The sequence below is a fragment of the Oncorhynchus gorbuscha genome, linkage group LG13, assembly GCF_021184085.1.
Source record: "Oncorhynchus gorbuscha isolate QuinsamMale2020 ecotype Even-year linkage group LG13, OgorEven_v1.0, whole genome shotgun sequence".
Taxonomy (NCBI): Eukaryota; Metazoa; Chordata; class Actinopteri; order Salmoniformes; family Salmonidae; genus Oncorhynchus; species Oncorhynchus gorbuscha.
This window is the reverse complement of record NC_060185.1, coordinates 48269085-48287711: the sequence shown is the minus strand read 5'-3', so window position 1 is coordinate 48287711 and position 18627 is coordinate 48269085. Positions and strand designations below refer to the sequence as shown.

Below are 18627 nucleotides of genomic sequence, written 5' to 3'. Positions count from 1 at the left end.
ATGAGCTTGAGAACGAGGGAAGAGTTCCCCTCAGGAAGAAGCTTAGGCTACATGTTAATCATCAGAGCATTTCCCCTCATTTCTGGGTAAGGCTGCCAGTAAGGGACAATAGTGACTTACATCACACCAGGAAGGAACATTTTTGGTAAGACGTACAATAATAATGGAGAAAGGTGGGTTGAAAGACACATGAAACCTAGGTTGTATGATGAATGATTTCTATGAACTGGTTACCGTCAACAATTAAAGAAATGTAAGTTAAGAAAAGACACACAACACACAGTATATTTGGAAAGTATTCAGATGCTTTTCCACATTTTGTTACATTACAGCCTTATTCTAAAATGGATTAAATAGTCGTCCCCCTCATCAGTCTACAAACAATACCCCATAATGAAAAATCAAAAACAGGTTTGTAGAAATTTTTGCAAATGTATATAAAAAAAAAATGAAATATGACATTTACATAAGTATTGACCCTTTACTCAGTACTTTGTTGAATAATTTTTGGCAGCGATTACATTCTCAAGTCTTCTTGGGTATGCCGCTGCAAGCTTGGCACACCTGTATTTGGTTAGTTTCTCAACACTGGGGCCCCTCAGGGGTGTGTACTTAATCCCCTCCTGTACTCCCTGTTCACCAAAGACTGCGTGGCCAAGAACAACTCCAACACCATCATTAAGTTTGCTGACAACACAACAGTGGTAGGCCTGATCACCAACAACGATGAGACAGCCTATAGGGAGGAGTTCAGAGAACTGGCAGTGTGGTGCCAGGACAACACCCTCTCCCTCAATGTGAGCAAGACAAAGGAGATGATCGTGGACTACAGGAAAAGGCGGTCCGGACAGGCCCCCATTAACATCAACAGGGCTGTAGTGGAGCGGGTTGAGAGTTTCAAGTTCCTTTGAGTCCACATTACCAACAATTTATCATGGTCCAAACACAGCAAGACAGTCGTGAAGAGGGCACGACAAAACCTTTACCCCCTCAGGAGACTAAAGATTTGGCATGGCTCCCCGGGTCCTCAAAACGTTCTACAGCTGCTCCATCGAGGGCATCCTGACCGGTTGCATCACCCTCTGGTATTTCAACAGCTCAACATCTGACCATAAGGCGCTACAGAGGGTAGTGCGTACGGCCCAGTACGTCACTGGGGCCAAGTTTCCTGCCATCCAGGACCTATATAGTAGGCGGCGTCAGAGGAAAGCCCATAAAATCGTCAGAGACTCCAGTCACCCAAGTCATAGACTGTTTTCTCTGCTATCACATGGCAAGCGGTACCAGAGTGTCTAGGACCAGAAGGCTACTTAACAGAGTCTACACCCAACCAATAAGATTGCTGAACAATTAATTAAATGGCCACTGGACTACTTACATTGACCCCCCCCCCCCCCCATTTGTTTTGCACACTGCTGCTACCCACTGTTTATTATCTATAAATAATCACTTCACCCTGACCTACAAATGATCTCAACTAACCTGTACCCCCGCACACTGACTCGGTACCGGCACCCCTTGTATATAGCCTCATTATTGTTATGTTATTGTGTTACTTTTTATTATTATTTTTTACTTTAGTCTATTTGGTAAATGTTTTCTTAACTCTTCTTGAACTCCACTGTTGGTTAAGGGCTTGTAAGAAAGCATTTCACAGTAAGGTCTACACTTGTTGTATTCGGCGCATGTGACAAAGTTTGATTTGATTTGATTTCTCCCATTCTTCTCTGCAGATCCTTTCAAGCTCAAGGTTGGATGAAAAGCGTCACTGCGCAGCTATTTTCAGGTCTCTCCAGAGATATTCGAAAGGGTTCAAGTCCGGGCTCTGGCTGGGCCATTCAAGGACATTCAGAGACTTGTCCCAAAGCCACTCCTGCATTGTCTTAGGTGTGTGCTTTGGGTCGTTGCCCTGTTGGAAGGTGAACCTTCACCCCAGTCTGAGGTCCTGAGCACTCTGGAGCAGGTTTTCATGAAGGATCTCTCTGTACATTGCTCCATTCATCTTTCCATCGATCCTGACTAGTCTCCCAGTCCCTGAAAAACATCCCCACATCATGATGCTGCCACCACCATGCTTCACCGTAGGAACGGTGCCAGGTTTCCTTCAGACGTCGCTCTTGGAATTCAGGCCAAATAGATCAATCTTGGCTTCATCAGACCAGAGAATCTTGTTTCTCATGGACTGAGAGCCCTTTAGGTGCCTTTTGGCAGACACCAGTGTGCTGTCATGTGACATAATCCTGTCTCAACCTCATGGTTTGGTTTTTGCTCTGACATGCACTGTCAACTGTGGGACCTTATATAGACAGGTGTGTTCCTTTCTAAATTATCCAATCAATTTAATTTACCACAGGTGGACTCCAATCAAGTTGTAGAAACATCTCAAGGACGATCAATGGAAACAGGATGCACCTGAGCTCAGTTTCGAGTCTCATAGCAAAGGGTCTGAATACTTATGTAAATAAGGTATTTCTGTTTTTTTTAATCTTTAATAAATGTGCAAAAAATGTCTAAAAACCTGTTTTCATTTTGTCATTATGGGAAATAGTGTGTAGATTGATGAGAAAAAAACAATGATACATTTTTAGAATAAGGCTGTAACGTAACAAAATGTGGAAAAGGGGAAGGGGTCTGAATAGTTTCCGAATGCACCGTATATAACACACAAAGTCCTATGTTATCTATTTTAGCCTTGACGTTAAATAACATGAATAACATGAACTGTTCCCTTATATTGAATACCCTTTCCATCGAATACCCCTTATATTGAATACCTCTAGCACACAGACACAGGTGGTGGGTAATGTGAGAGTGAGGCGACACAACATACTGACCAGAAACTAGTCTGAATATGTTAATCATTTCTCTGGACTGCTCCCTAGGGAGGCAGGCTTGAGCAACATTTCAAACCGAGAGAGAGAGAGGGAAGGAAGCAGGAAGAGAGGCTAGATTCTGGGATTGAAAACGTGTGTATTTAACAGTGTAGGGACAGAGGGACAGGCAACCATACTCAAAGCTCACAGCTACCTCCACAGTCTTACTATAAGCATCCAGGTTGATCGCTGAAGACCACCAGGCAAACACTGACCCCAACAACCAGAGACCACCTGATCAGGACTGAGGGTAATGGACTGACAGGCAACAGGGACTGGTTAACCTCACGTAAGTGACACATTTTGGTCATGTTAATGTTGTCACATCGTCTATTGTTGAGTATGCTAGTGTCACATAATCACGTGGGGGGGGCACCATTGCTTGTGCAGACTTGACCTTCTTTCTACATGACAGTCTTGAGATTGAACGGGCTGTTACACAGCATCCAAGGGGTTAAACGGTTGTTGAACCTCATCAAGTTTGGTGTGTCTGTTTAACAGAAGCCAGGCCAGATCGCTAATATTATCCGCAGTAATAGGTTGGTCAATGCCCCCTTTCAAAATGAACTTGCAATGAGATCCAAGATACTGTTTGTGAGATACTCAAGGTTAGGCATTGTGTTTATTGGGATACAACAATAAACAACTCCACAGATTTAACTAGAGCACCGAGGGAAACATTAGTTCAGCTGTATCAGTATGGTTAATATTTAACCCAGTCCAGTACAGACTATGCGTACAGTGTCCATGAAAAATGCACCCCAACGCCCCACGAATCGACCTCATGGAAAGTGTGTCTGTTGTGATAGAGAGGAGGGGATTTTTTGACAGTGAAAGGAGATATAGATTGACAGATTGTGTCATTGCTGTAGTTCACATCTCTATTTTCTTCCTTCACATGTTTGTTTTACGAATCCCTCACTCACTGACTATCTCGGTCTCCCTCCTTCCACACTCTCTTTTTCAGCGTCTGAACATTTTAGTCGTATTGGGTGGGTGACAATAACCTGGACAATAAACGGCGATATGTTGATCACACTGTACTGTGTATCACCCATTTGTTATCTATTGCTGACATAGGGAGGCGCACAATTTGCCCAGTGTCGTCCGGGTAAGGATTTGGCCCGGGTGAGGCTGTCATTGCGAATAAGAATTTGTTCTTCACTGACTAGTCTAGTTAAATAAAGGTTCAATAAAAATAATATTATGAATGTATTATTCAATAGATATCTTGGCAGGGAGTCAGGCTCATTAAAGGAGGCCATGCCCTAGTGGACTTTAAAAACAATAGAAATCTGGGCAACTGCATCACTTCCTCGTTCTGAAGAGGGAAGAAGTAGTGTGGTGAGAGGGTCAGGGGTCACAGCCCTTAACAATTTGGATCATCATAGATCACAATCATCATAGATGATCATCTATCATAGATCACAATCAGCTTCTGTTCTCAACAGAGGACCAATCTCTTTTATCCTGTCCCCCTTCTCTCTATATATAAACCACATAGGTTCTGCAAAGTAAACCAGGCAATTTGGACTACTTGAGTACATTGTATACCTCCGGTATAACTCCTCTATCCTTTTTTAATAGGATTTGCTACAAAGCCACAGATCTTTATTGAAGTAAGAGATCATTTGTTACTAGCTCGATAATGTCTAGCAATTCAACATGGTTCAAAACTGGCTCATAGGAAAGTAGGCTATTGAGTTATGAATCACTAACAGTATGTAATGGAGCCTTTAGTTGAAATCAAAGAGAAGTGGACCTACTGTATTGTTGACCATTGACTGGAAGGAAGGAAATGTTGAGAATCCAGTACAAGGAAACTGCCCGATCCTTTACTCCACTGGCACAATCCAAACATTTACAGGAATTTCCTCCATGTACCACATATAGCCTGAGGGGTGGGGGTTGGGGGGTATTGTAGCAAGCTTTTAGCAATATGACTGTCAAATCCCCTACTGAGGAGGGTTTAAAAAAAGAGGAGTATAAACAAGTTTCTGTCCCCAAAATATTATTGTGATCACGTATCCCATTCCTGGGTTAAGAAGGACAGCGGAGTCAATCACCACCTTCCGGAGACACCTGAACCCCCCCCCTTAAAAGATTTAGATGCACTATTGTAAAGTGGCTGTTCCACTGGATGTCATAAGGTGAATGCACCAATTTGTAAGTCGCTCTGGATAAGAGCGTCTGCTAAATGACTTAAATGTATGTAATGTAAATGTCCTCTGGCTCAGAGAACAACGCCAGACTGGAGCTCCAACTGATACCAACAAGACAGGACTGGCCCACGACCTGACCGAAATGGTGTGTGTGTGCGAGCGTGCGTGCGTGCAGGTTTGTCAGTCTGTGCTCGTGTGAGTGTGCCTGTGTGTGTTTTTGTTCTCATACATTCATGAATGAGAGGTAGAAGAATTGAAAAGGACAGCGCTAGAGCTACAAGGATCCACCGAATCAGGACAGGCTGTTTGTGGGAGGAGAGAGAGGAGAGAGAGAGAGACAGAGAGACAGAGAGAGAGAGAGACAGAGAGAGAGTGAGAGACAGAGACAGAGAGAGAGAGACACAGAGAGAGAGAGACAGAGAGAGAGTGAGAGACAGAGACAGAGAGAGAGAGACAGAGAGAGACAGAGAGAGAGAGAGACAGAGACAGAGAGAGAGAGACAGAGAGAGACAGAGAGAGACAGAGACAGAGAGAGAGACAGAGAGAGAGAGAGAGAGAGACAGAGACAGAGAGAGACAGAGAGAGAGAGAGACAGAGAGAGACAGAGACAGAGACAGAGACAGAGACAGAGAGAGAGAGAGAGAGAGAGAGAGACAGAGAGAGAGAGAGAGAGAGAGAGAGAGAGAGAGAAAGTATGCAGGTAGAGAGACCAAGGCATTAGGTGTCCTATTACAGATACTAGTTTGGTGTTGTTTTGTCAGCAGGGGCTGGGTCATCCACAACAAGTCCATGTGGATTTCAGCAGCACGGATACACACAGAAACACACCAGCAGTCATTAATACAGCAGCAGATTTTCACCGCAGCCGGACAAGTTAGGCGGCCTGCATGATAGATTAAGTTTCACTGCCTGTGAATTGAGGGACAACGAATAGGGTACGAGAAGGACGAGAGAGAGAAAAACAGGGAGAGAGAAGAACAGAGGGAGTGAAGGCACAAGGCGAAGGGGAAGGGAGAGACTGTTGAAGGGAGTTCTACTTGCTCCAGAGACCGAAGGACAGTGCATCCTCTGTACCCTGTGATCTGGGCCAGCTGAGAGGGGACTTCTGCACCATGGATGTGAGTAGAGATGGAGACTACAGTCTGGGGAAAATAGGGGATCAGGCTATTCACTTGTGGAGTAGTATCGGTCACCTGTCACTCAGCTCTTACTGTGGACTCGTACAGCAGTGGTTTACAGGATCACAGTGATGGGACTTTAGGGAAAACATATGGGATAACATGCCCATGTTTACCTGTGTAATAAATGTACGGTCTGTGTGTTTAGTGAACAATTGTTATACATGCAAATAGTCCTTTGCAAAGCAAGCAATCCTCAAGTACATTTGAAAGTGTTACCATGTTAGTATTACTGTGTCCCTGCTGACAATATCACATTTTTGTGAGTTCTACACTATTAGTCAAAGGTTTTATAACACCTTCTAATTCAATGGTTTTAAATTTTGGAATAATGGTGAAGACATCAAAACTATGAAACAACACATATGGAATCATGTAGTAACCAAAATGTTGTTAAAAGTTCATTTGTAGAATTTACTTTCCTTCTTAATGCGTTTGAGCCAATGCGTTGTGTTGTAAGGGGTGGTATACAGAAGATGGCCCTATCTGGTAAAAAGGCAAAGTCCATATTATGGCACGGACATCTCAAATAAGCAAAGAGAAACAACAGTCCATCATGACTTTAAGACATGGAGGTCAGTCAATATGGAAAATGTGATGTTTTGATGTCTTCACTATTGTTCTAAAATGTAGAAAATTGCAACAACAAAAAAAGACAAACCCTTGAATGAGGATGTGTTCTAAAGCTTTTGGCCGGTAGTGTAAAAGTGGGAAATAGACATAGATTAGGGTTCTTGTGATTGTACACATCTGTCGTGGGTGGCAGAAATGCTAAGTGACCAGTGTTCAGTTTGTGTAGGAAACTGGTGTGCGTTTGTGTGTGTATGTATGCCTGTGTGTGATCATGCAAATCTGTGTTGTTGGAGAACCCTGCCTTTGATTACAACTCATGTGTAACTTCTCTAAAGGTCTTTTTTGCTTTAAAAAAATATATATTTATTTTTGGTTGCTTTTACCAGGTAAGTTGACTGAGAACACATTGTCATTTACAGCAACAAGCTGGGGAATAGTTACTGGGGAGAGGAGTGGGATGAATGAGTCAATTGTAAACTGGGGATGATTAGGTGACCATATGAGGGCCAGATTGGGAATTTAGCCAGGATACCCGTTTCACGTCCCATCCAAAAGACAGCACCCTGCACAGGGCAATGTCCCCAATCACTGCCCTGAGGCGTTGGGATATTATTATTTTTTAGACCAGAGGAAAGGGTGCATCCTTCTGGCCCTCCAACACCACTTCCAGCAGCATCTGGTCTCCCATCCAGGGTACAACCAGGACAGACCCTGCTAAGCTTTAGAAGCAAGCCAGCAGTGGTATGTAGGGTGGTAAACTGCTGGCACTCTAAAATACAATCCACAATGAAGAGCGAGCACCTTTTTATACACTAAAGCGAAACATGCCAATTTATTTTATCGGTTATTAAACCTTCTGTGAGCCAGTTCTGCTTCCCAAGATGCTTTCTCAATGAAAACTGGGTCATTATATAATGTTGTTTTTAGATATCTTGTTGCAAAGTAGGCGATCCTCAAATAATATATTTGAGCAAATGAATGTGTGCGGCCTGCAGTTAGTGACCTATAGTTTTTATGTGGTCTACAAATCACTCGGAGTCCCTATTTTCGATAGATTGCTATGTATTGTATGCATATTGCTGGTCAACTTTGATGAAACATTGCAGGTATTTTGGGTATGTTTGGTACTGGTCAGTCAGCTGTCAGCTCCGCAATGTGTACAGTCACATTTCAAGTTGAACTGGCTGACATTCCTCTTCTCCCACCTCTGTACTCTACCATCCAGCCATTATTTCTTTCTCTCCTTCTCTCTTTGTAACCATATTTCCTTATCTCATAGCCTGCTCATATTGACCTAGATTAGTTGACCTAGATTAGTTCCTACATCTACTGGAGAGTTCCACCAACCAGCAGCATCTCCATGACTCATGCAAATCATACAGGATCTTTCTCTCTCTCTCTGTGTGTGTGTGTATGTGTGTGTGTGAGATTCAAATGAACACTTATGTACAGTGAGCACTGTTCCCTCTAAATTGCGCGCGTTCGCGATAGCGAACCTCCTGCAGGACTACCGCATGGAGGAAATGCCATGTACCGCAGAGACGGACCCAAGCGATTGAACTTCACTGAGTTCGCCCTATTAGTTTCCACTATATTACAGATGAACTCCCCCCGGTGATCGAATCAACATTATATCAGACACCCTTCAATGCACCAAACCAGAACAAGTCTAACTTTGCAAGATTGAGTCTTTGATTTTGTGTCAGGCAGAGCCAGAGCGGGAAGATTTAAATTGGTGGGTGTAGCCCGCGAGCCGTGTTTCAAACACCGGCGAGTGAACGCGTTTTTCGGATCAGACCGCCAAAGCAGCAGTTAGCGAGTTATCGACCCTTGCCTAGATTCATATAAAAGTCAGCAATGGGGAGTTACTGCTTCCTGCAAAAGGTGTAGGCTACACGTCAAGCCGTATTTGAAAAGACAGTCCGGTAAAAAGTTTACAGTAGGTCTTGTTTTTCTGTTGCTTTAGCACCATATAGCTGATTCCCCCCCAAAAATCAACGCTTGATGATGAGTTGGTTATTTGAATCAGCTGTGTAGTGTTAGGGCAAACAACAAAATGTGACCCCAGGGGAGTGTCTTTAACTGTTTCGGATTGTAGTCAGTTAAATGAACAGTATATGTATATCTCACTTCCCCTTTTCCCCGAAGTTGTGGTTGTTTGGCTATTCTTCTACTCCGTGTTGCTAGAACCCTCTGTTTTAGTTTCCAATATTAGACCAGGCTGTCTCCATGGAGAATAGACAGGAAGAATTCACGCAGATGAAGGGATTTCACTCGCAACTGAATTGTTAAAGTGAAATTACGGGACATATATATTTATTAATTCATTTTTTAAAAACCATTTGAGAATGTCTCACTACGGTATTGCTTCACATCAACACATACAGACAAGCCTTTGATTTAGGGTTATATTTAACAAACTTTAACATGTTTTTTTTTCTGTAATGGTAAATCTGTGAACAAAAGCACTGAGAGATTTAACTACAGAAGACCAACAGCAGTTTTTACCCAGCCACCTAAGAGCCCTGTCCCTCACTACAGCCACCATCTATCTTGTCCCTCCATACAGTATAACCCTCCATATCTGCGGGATAGTGTATTGTGTGGCGTTGTCCATATTAGAGCAGCCTCCGTCTCAAAAGGACATTGGTTCGCTGTTGGTGAGTGTGTCGGACAGTCCGTAGACTGTGCATGGAATGTATTAGTGTATTAGTGACAGATTTGTATAGTATTTGTGGAGCGGTTGGCGAGATCGGACAGAATAGCCGATACTGCAGATACCTAACAGACTGTTTGAGACACAAGTCACTGGTATTTTGGGATGTTGTTGTTTTTGGTCCTGATGGCTGTTTCACCAGTGAACAGGTTTCGTTCACTGAAGCTATGACTCATGACAGTTATGATGGCGGGTACTTGTGCTTGCTGTACACTTGAATGTGAAAGCTGGGGGGGGGGCAGAGCTGTCAGTGACATAACTTGAATTAAGTGGTTTATAGCGTGCATGATTAGAATGCTGTGTTTATAGCATGCGCCACCATTCAAGATCTATTGTCCTTTAATGGAGTGGAATAACACCGCATAAGGCGACTGACTACACATTGAGCAGAGTACCACACCTGAGGATGTGTCATACAACTATCTCTGTCTTTGTGTCAGACGGGCCTGGGAACTGTGCTCACAGCATTAGGCATGACAGTCACACACACAACATTGATGGGAGGCACGCTGTTCCGTGTGCGTGTGTTCTTGATCCAATCTGTCGTGCCTCCCCTCTCTAGGCCCTAGAACCTCACAAACTCTTACACAATGTCCCACATTCTGCACCGAGCACAGTATAATCCCCTTTGTCTCATTCTGTCGTCTCTCTCTCGCCAGACTGACACCAGCCTTGCTGAAGAAAGCAATATACCATTGAATCCTAAGCAACAAGGTAAGCCATTGTAGTGGAATTGATTCATTTTGCAATCGTATTGTACAAGTATTACTTAATATGCAATAATTTACTGTCCAATTATGCTTTAGTTCTATGTGTCTATGTGTTTAAATAGCTACAAAATCCCGATTGTTCTTCTCCCCCAGTTGAAGTACGGCCTGGTATGAAACGAAAGCCCATGACGGCTCTGAACTCCCAGAAAGAGAAGTCCTCGTCGAGGAATAGGGTCCTGATCACTGTGTTGATGGTACTGGTAGTGCTAGGGATCCTGGTCACGGCTGGCTACTTCAGTGAGTCCAGCTTCGAAACCCATCATCCCAGACTGCACCCTATTCCCTGCATAGTGCACTGCTTTTGAACAGGGCCCATAAGGATCAAGAGTAGTGCGGTCAAAGGTAGTGCACTATGTTGGGCATAGGTTGCTGTTTGGGATGCAAACCCACCTCTACACCCTCTCCTCCCCCTTAGTTAACACAAGACATACTAGTACTTCTCCCCTGTACAAATACTCAGTGATTCACAATGAAACCATAGCAACATTATGGAATTTGATTCCACAAACGTTTTTATTTTTATAACCTGTCTTCTGTACTCTCTCCTCCTTTCATCCCTCTTTCCCCTTTTCTTTCTGTCCTCAGTCGCGCAGCTGATCAACAGTAAGTACTTCTTCTGCTCCCGGTCGGTGAAGTTCATTCCCCTGGACAAAGCATGTGATGGGATGGTGGACTGTTCAGGAGGAGAGGACGAGCTCACCTGTGTGGCCAGCATGACGGTCAACACTACCTTCCCAGGTAAACACACACACACACACACACACACACACACACACACACACACACACACACACACACACACACACACACACACACACACACACACACACACACACACACACACACACACACACACACACACACACACACGCACACAGGTATGGACAGGTACACACACACACACAGGTATGTACAGGTACACACACACACACACACACACACACACACACACACACACACACACACACACACACACACACACACACACACACACACACACACACACACACACACACACACACACACACACACACACACACACACACACACACACACACAGGTATGGACAGGTACACACACACACACCACTCATCTATAAATCTTTATACATCTGTCTCTGTCACTTCTATATGTTTAATCTCATTCTTATTCTCTCTTTTTTTCTCTCTCGGTCTCTTACTTTCCTTTTCCTGTCTCTCTCTGTGATGCGCACCTCTGCATCCTCTCTCTCTCTCTCGCTTTCTTTCTTTCTCTCTCTCTCACTCTGTGTCGCTCTCTCTCACTCTGTGTCGCTCTCTCTAACTCTGTGTCACTCTGTGTCGCTCTCTCTCACTCTGTGTCGCTCTCTCTCACTCTGTGTCGCTCTCTCCAACTCTGTGTCGCTCTCTCTAACTCTGTGTCTCTCTCTCTCACTCTGTGTCTCTCTCTCTCACTCTGTGTGTCTCTCTCTCTCTGTGTCTCTCTGTCTCTGTCTCTCTCTCTGTGCAGTGCGTCTGGTCTCTGAGCAGAGTGTTCTCCAGATCTACAGTGCCGGGACAGGATGGAGGAGTGTGTGTAGTGAGGACTGGACCCAGCAGCACACAGAGAAAGCCTGTCAACAGCTGGGATACACCTAGTGGGTCCACTCACTCACTCACTCACTCACTCACTCACTCACTCACTCACTCACTCACTCACTCACTCACTCACTCACTCACTCACTCACTCACTCACTCACTCACTCACTCACTCACTCACCGAGCAGCTTAGCTACAGTTTCCCCTTTAACATATTGAGCTTCTCTTAAATGTATTGAAAATGTCTCTCTGTCTCCACTCGTTCCCACAGTAAACCCAACAGTAGTAGTATCTCTGTGCAGAACTTGTCCGCATCCCTGAAGACAGGACCGTTCTCAGGGGTCAGGGTCGCAGCTGACACCACCCCCTTTTACCAGACTGTCATTGACCGGTAAGTATTAGAAGATGGGTCATATTGAGCCTGTAACTGTGGTGTTACTGTCTATTGTATTTTGATATTCACTCGGACACTTTCCAGCTATGAAAAGGGGAACTGAAATGGATCAGTAAAAAATGTGTACAGTCTCTTGGTATCGATATGGTTGGATAATTATCTTGATCGGTGCAGTGAATGGAGAATTGAAACAAGTCAAAATAAATGTTACCCACTTTGGGTACTTGTGTCTGTGCTTGTTTTATCATACTCGTCTTATTTTTAATTGTAAACAATAATTTGTTCTTAATTGACCTGCCTTGGAAAATAAAGGTCAAACAAAAATAAATAAGTACATGACTATGTTGACCATGTCTGCATCACTGTCACACTGTTTACTATGCAGTGTTTGTGTTGGTTCCCTCCCATCCTACTTCCACTCTTTTGTAGTAAGATGGCAGTTTAGGCTCAGGCAGTTGTGACATGACGAATGGAATGCATGACTGCCACTGATGACAGATGGGATGGCACCGCCCTGTCTGTTTACTCTGAAACAGCACCAGGCGCTGGAAAAACAGATCAATTGTCCTCTTTTTTTCTCCATCTGTAATTATTATTTTTTTAAACTTATCTCTACTTGTGATGTGCACCTCTGCGACATCTTTCTCTCTCGATGTGTGTCTCTGACTGTGTCCTACTCTCTGTTTTTCTGACACAAACAATTTTGGAGTTTCTGTTCATCCCCCCCATCCTTGTTTCTGTAATTAGAGGAAACAAGAAGTACGAGTATTTTATGTCTGACAGAATCTGAACCAACACTGAAGATTAACTCTGGAATCAGACTCTTTTGTTTACCTATAATGTTTGGTAATTGTGTTCTGGGTGTGTTTCTTTGCATACAGCATATGCGATGTGTCTATATACCATGTGTATGTACTGTGTGTTGAATTCCCCTCTCTGTTTGATTCCAGCCAAGTGTGTAACTCAGAATCCGTGATCTCCCTGACCTGCTCCGGTAAGTTCTGCCTCTGATACCCCACCTCACACTCTGTCACCTCCCTATGCCCCACTATTAGACTCCTCCTCCTCTGACTACTTGAAAGTCATCCAAGTTCTCTAGGAGTTGAATTATACAAGGGAGAGAGACAGAAAGACTGGAGAATGCAGGCAAACTGGACAGGATCCAGGCAACAAGCCACTTTGTAATGGGTCAGTGTGTCACTTAACTGACAGGTAGCAACGCTAACTGCCAAAGGGCTACTTTGAGTTCGCTTTCAGCGCTAATTCTACATTTACTCGTCAATCTACCTTTGTGTGCCTTAGCACTTGACAAAACTCTTCAGTGGAACTAACTGTCAGTGGAACTAACAGGGAACTAAGTGGTGTTGGAGGGCCAGTAGGAGGCACTCTTTCCTCTGGTCTAAAAAAAATATCCCAATGTCCCAGGGCAGTGATTGACACTGCCCTGTGTAGGGTGCTGTCTTTCGGATAGGGACGTTAAATGGGTGTCCTGACTCTCTGAGGTCATTAAAGATCCCATGGCACTTATCGTAAGAGTAGGGGTGTTAACCCCGGTGTCCTGGCTAAATTCCCAATCTGGCCCTCAAACCATCACGATCACCTAATAATCCCCGGTTTACAATTGGCTCATTAATCCCCCTCCTCTGCCATGTAACTATTGCTGCAAACGAGAACGTGTTCTCAGTCAACTTATAACGGATAAATAAACTCTCTTTCTCCTGTGTGTGTGTGTGTGTGTGTGTGTGTGTGTGTGTGTGTGTGTGTGTGTGTGTGTGTGTGTGTGTGTGTGTGTGTGTGTGTGTGTGTGTGTGTGTGTGTGTGTGTGTGTGTGTGTGTGTGTGTGTGTGTGTGTGTGTGTGTGTCAGACTGTGGAGAGCGGGGGCGATCGGACCGTGTCGTGGGGGGTGTGGATGCGTCTATAGAAGACTGGCCGTGGCAGGTGAGCCTTCAGCAGAACGGACAACACACCTGCGGAGGGTCGCTGGTGTCGTCACGCTGGGTCGTCACGGCAGCACACTGCTTCTCTGGGTCAGTACCACTGCACATCCAATACAAACTATATACACTGTAGAATATGTGTGAATATCTACTCTGGATATCTACAACTATCTTAAACAGACATAACACATGTAACTCTGACCATCCAACGTAGAAACTCCCACAAGGTCTGCAATTGTATAAAAGGCTTAAGTATCTGGTGATAGAGACCAAGGACCGGCTGTTAACCCCTGTACCTTTTCTCTCTCCTGGTCCTACAGTAGTAAGAAGGAGCTGAGTCGCTGGCGGGTGGTGTCTGGGAGGACTTACATGGGCACACTGGGAGGCTCATATGTAGACAGGATCATACTGAACGGAGACTACAATGCAGCCAGCAACGACTACGACCTGGCCATGATGAGGCTGACCGAACCCATCACTGTCGGAAGTATGTCACTTCCCCAACGTTACATTTTAGCAGCACACAGACTGTGGCACTGAATTTGCTGGACAGTTCCTATTTTTCGCAAAGGCTCGACATAGGAGAAGCCCCATCTCCACCTATTCTGGTTTTGAATGACTTCCCGTGAGGAACATTTCTCAGCCCTCTCAAAAATGAATGCTAAGAGCACTACACAATGATATGGAAATATGTATTTGTAAGAGCAGATTCTGGGAAGAGAGAATGCATTCAGGGTAGATTCTGACCTCTAGTGGCCAATTTATCAAACTGTCTATTTCAGTGAGTTGCAACATTGGACATCCTCTAGGCTAGGGAAATACTGTATATTTAGATTGTAGTCTGTGACGTATATTTGAGGAAGTAGATGTCAATAAAGTTCTGTGTTTCCTCCACCAGACTCTCGTCGGCCTGTGTGTTTGCCCCCTAAGAACCTGGGCCTGAAGGCAGGAGACTCTATGATGGTGACGGGCTGGGGCTACCTCCATGAGAAGGGTGAACATACAACAAACAAAACTACACTTTCCTTTCTCTCACCCTCTTCATCTCTATCCAACAAGCACATGTACTGAAATGTTAATAGTCGATTTCCCCTCTTCTCCTTCTCATCGCTCTGTCACCTTTTCTCTCCCCTCAGGTAAAGTGTCTCCTGTCCTCCAGAAGGCTATCCTTCCCCTTATAGACAGTGATCAGTGCTCTAGTCCCACTGTCTACGGTGACTCAATTACTCCCAGAATGCTTTGCGCTGGTTACCTGGAGGGAAAAGTGGATGCATGTCAGGTACAGTGCCTTACAAAAGTATTCATCCCCTTGGTGTTTTCCCCATTTTGTTGCATATACAAACTGTAATTTAAATTTATTTTTATTTGGATTTCATATAATGGACATACACAAAATAGTCCAAATTGGTGAAGTGTAATGAAAAATATTACTTGTTTCAAAAAATAAAAAACAATGGAAAAGTGGTGCGTGCAAATGTCTTCACCCCTTTGCTATGAAGCCCCTAATAAGAATTATTAGGGGCTTAAGAATTAGTTAGATTGCACACAGGTGGACTTTATTTAAGTGTCACATGATCTTAGTATATATACACCTGATCTGAAAAGCCCCAGAGTCTGCAACACCACTAAGCAAGGGGCACCACCAAGCAAGGTCAGGGACAAAGTTCTGGAGAAGTACAGATCAGGGTTAGGTTATAAAAATATATCCGAAACTTTGAACATCCCACGTAGCACCATTAAATCCATTATTTAAAAAATGGAAAGAATATGGCACCACAATAAACCTGCCAAGAGAGGGCCACCCACCAAAACTAATGGACCAGGCAAGGAGGGCATTAATCAGAGAGGCAACAAAGAGACAAAAGATAACCCTGAAGGAGCTGCAAAGCTCCACAGTGGAGATTGAAGTATCTGTTCATAGGACCACTTTAAGCCATACACTCCACAGAGCTGGGCTTTATAGAAGAGTGGCCAGAAAAAAGCCATTGCTTAAAGAAAAAAAGAAACAAATGTTTGGTGTTCGTCAAATGGCATGTGAGAGACTCCTCAAATATATGGAAGAAGATACTCTGATCAGATGAGACTAAAATTGTGCTTTTTGGCCATCAAGGAAAATGCTATGTCTGCCGCAAACCCAACACCTCACTTCACCCCGAGACCAACATCCCCACAGTCAAACATGGTGGTGGCAGCATCATGCTGTGTTTTTCTTTTCATCGGCAGACACTGGAAAACTGGTCAGAATTGAAGGAATGATGGATGGCGCTAAATACAGGGATATTCCTGAGGGAAACCTGTTTCAGTCTTCCAGAGATTTGAGACTGGGACGGAGGTTCACCTTCCAGCAGGACAATGACCACAGCATACAGCTAAATCAACAGTTGAGTGGTTTAAGGGGAAACATTTAAATGTCTTGGAATGGCCTCGTCAAAGCCCAGATCTCAATCCAATTGAGAATCCGTGGTATGACTTAAAGATTACTGTACACCAGCGGAACCCATCCAACTTGAAGGAGCTGGAGCAGTTTTGCCTTGAAGAATGGGCCAAAGTCCCAGTGGCTAGATGTGCCAAGCTAATAAAGACATACCCCAAGAGACTTGCAGCTGGAATTGCTGCAAAAGGTGGCTCTACAAAGTATTGACCTTGGGGGGTGAATAGTTACGCACGTTCAAGTTTTTTTGTTTCACCAAAAATATATTTTGCATCTTCAAAGTGGTAGTCATGTTGTGTAAATCAAGTGATAAAAAAAAACAATAATCTATTTTAATTACTTTCACAAGCCACTGTAAAGTAGAATGTTTGCTTTGAGAAAAAAACAGAAGAGAAACTAAGATAGCTTTTGGCGTGTATACATTCAATGCCTTGTCCTGTAAAAAAAACAAATGGGATGACCTTAACACTTTATTGTGTATAGAATATCCAACCTCAAATGTGGCCTTTGACATACGTGTACAGTGCCTAATTCCAGTGTACTTAATGCCACTGTTGGGTCATGTGTTGTAGGGAGACAGTGGTGGTCCTCTGGTGTACCTGTCAGAACAATGGCAGCTGGTGGGGGTGGTGAGTTGGGGGTTCGGCTGTGCCAGAGAGGGTCAACCAGGGGTCTACTGCAACGTGGACGAAATGCTCAACTGGATCCACACTGTCATGGAGGTATGTACGCTCACAAAGGAGAGGCAAGGAGCTAGTGTATTTTAAGAGCGTTTCATTTGACTTTGTACTATGTAAAGTCTAGATGTTGTATGCTGCTGCCCTGAAAACCAAGACTAATAATAGTGTATCGTCCACTATGCAATGGTTTGACCATGTGTACTTTATTGTTCTAGAAAAACCCTTGAAGCCTCAAAACATGACCAAAAGCCAATGCTCTATTGGGATGGGCCACCTGAATGGATTTCAGTGGATCTACATGGAGCTCTGTAATGGGAATAGAAGAGGAATCCTCTTCGAAGTGCAATTTAAAACACCTACAAGAATACATAACACACACACACACACATACACACACACCAGCACACTCAGATAGACACAGACACGAACACACACTACTTATTTACTTATAACAGGTTGTTTACAGTGTGACATGTGCCATTTTAGGTGCCTCAGGGACCACTGACGTGGTAGTGTAACAATGTCGCTGGAGACGACAGTCGGTCTAGGGCTGCGGCCGAAATGTCACCCTATTGCCTTTATAGTGCACTACTCTTGATCAGAGAACTATGGTTCAAAGTAGTGCACAATCAAGGGAATAGGGGGCCGTTTGGGACAAAGCCTGGGTTTCCCACATGGCTGAGTACTTTGAGACAGGACTCTCACCAAGTGCCTCTGCTGTCTTTTTGTCAATGAGGTTGCGAGAAGGCCGCCATACACCAACTGTACTTGACCACTTTTTTATAAATGTAAAGTCGTCATGTGACCACATCTTCATGTGGGTATTGACATGCATTGCACAATGTTCCACATGTTCACCCAACTTTCAATGGGTGAAATGTCTTCATGAAAATATATTGGTGATGAAGTTTTGTCATGCAGTTGAAAATCGCTTTTTTACCTCATGTTAAATGATCCTCAAGTGCGGTGACGTGAAGCTTTCTTCATATTATGTGTCATTGGAGGGGCGTTAGCCGTACTGTACATCCCGTCATAGATTCACTTTTACACTTTCAGGTGGTCAGACCTATTCACTATGTGCCGACAGATTTCCATTGGGCAATCGGAACAATCCTTACTTGCACTACATGTACACGGTTCTGATTTAATAGCGTGTATTTATTTTTAGACATTGTGAACATTTGAGTGTTTTCTTTAAATATTGTTTACTACGTAGAAATGGTTGTCTGCGTAAGATAGAAATGTGTCTGTATTTGTTGGTACGTTTGATAAAGGGGATGCATGTGTTCAATAAATGATCAGATTTGGATTGGGATGACCTTTGAGTGATGGGATGTCTCGGCAGTGTCTGTTTCT

The 18627-nt window shown here is 43.9% G+C and overlaps 1 protein-coding gene across 5 annotated transcripts; it reads left to right on the top strand.

Moving 5' to 3' along the window:
- The first annotated feature begins 2892 nt into the window (after positions 1–2892).
- LOC123993044 (transmembrane protease serine 4-like) lies at positions 2893–18580 on the top strand. Of its 5 annotated transcripts, none has more exons than XM_046294790.1 (13): positions 2893–3162; positions 10162–10216; positions 10366–10509; positions 10858–11010; positions 11761–11887; positions 12100–12219; positions 13173–13216; positions 14088–14250; positions 14481–14647; positions 15059–15154; positions 15297–15439; positions 17164–17313; positions 17487–18580. In XM_046294790.1, exons 3-13 carry the CDS (start codon positions 10383–10385, stop codon positions 17496–17498), a joined length of 1302 nt encoding a protein of 433 aa, XP_046150746.1. In that variant the 5' UTR covers positions 2893–3162; positions 10162–10216; positions 10366–10382; the 3' UTR covers positions 17499–18580. The 5 variants fall into 5 exon arrangements, with proteins under 5 accessions (XP_046150746.1, XP_046150744.1, XP_046150748.1 ...); XM_046294788.1 differs by lacking the exon at positions 2893–3162 and adding an exon at positions 5673–6153; XM_046294792.1 differs by lacking the exon at positions 2893–3162 and adding an exon at positions 8494–8711.
- The last annotated feature ends 47 nt before the right edge of the window (positions 18581–18627 follow it).

Excerpts from the sequence above, each read along its gene's own strand:
- LOC123993044 (XM_046294788.1), top strand. Across the intron at positions 11,011-11,760 it reads GGTCAACACTACCTTCCCAG|TGCGTCTGGTCTCTGAGCAG; the intron begins GTAAACACACAC and ends CTCTCTGTGCAG. Across the intron at positions 14,648-15,058 it reads CGAACCCATCACTGTCGGAA|ACTCTCGTCGGCCTGTGTGT; the intron begins GTATGTCACTTC and ends TTCCTCCACCAG.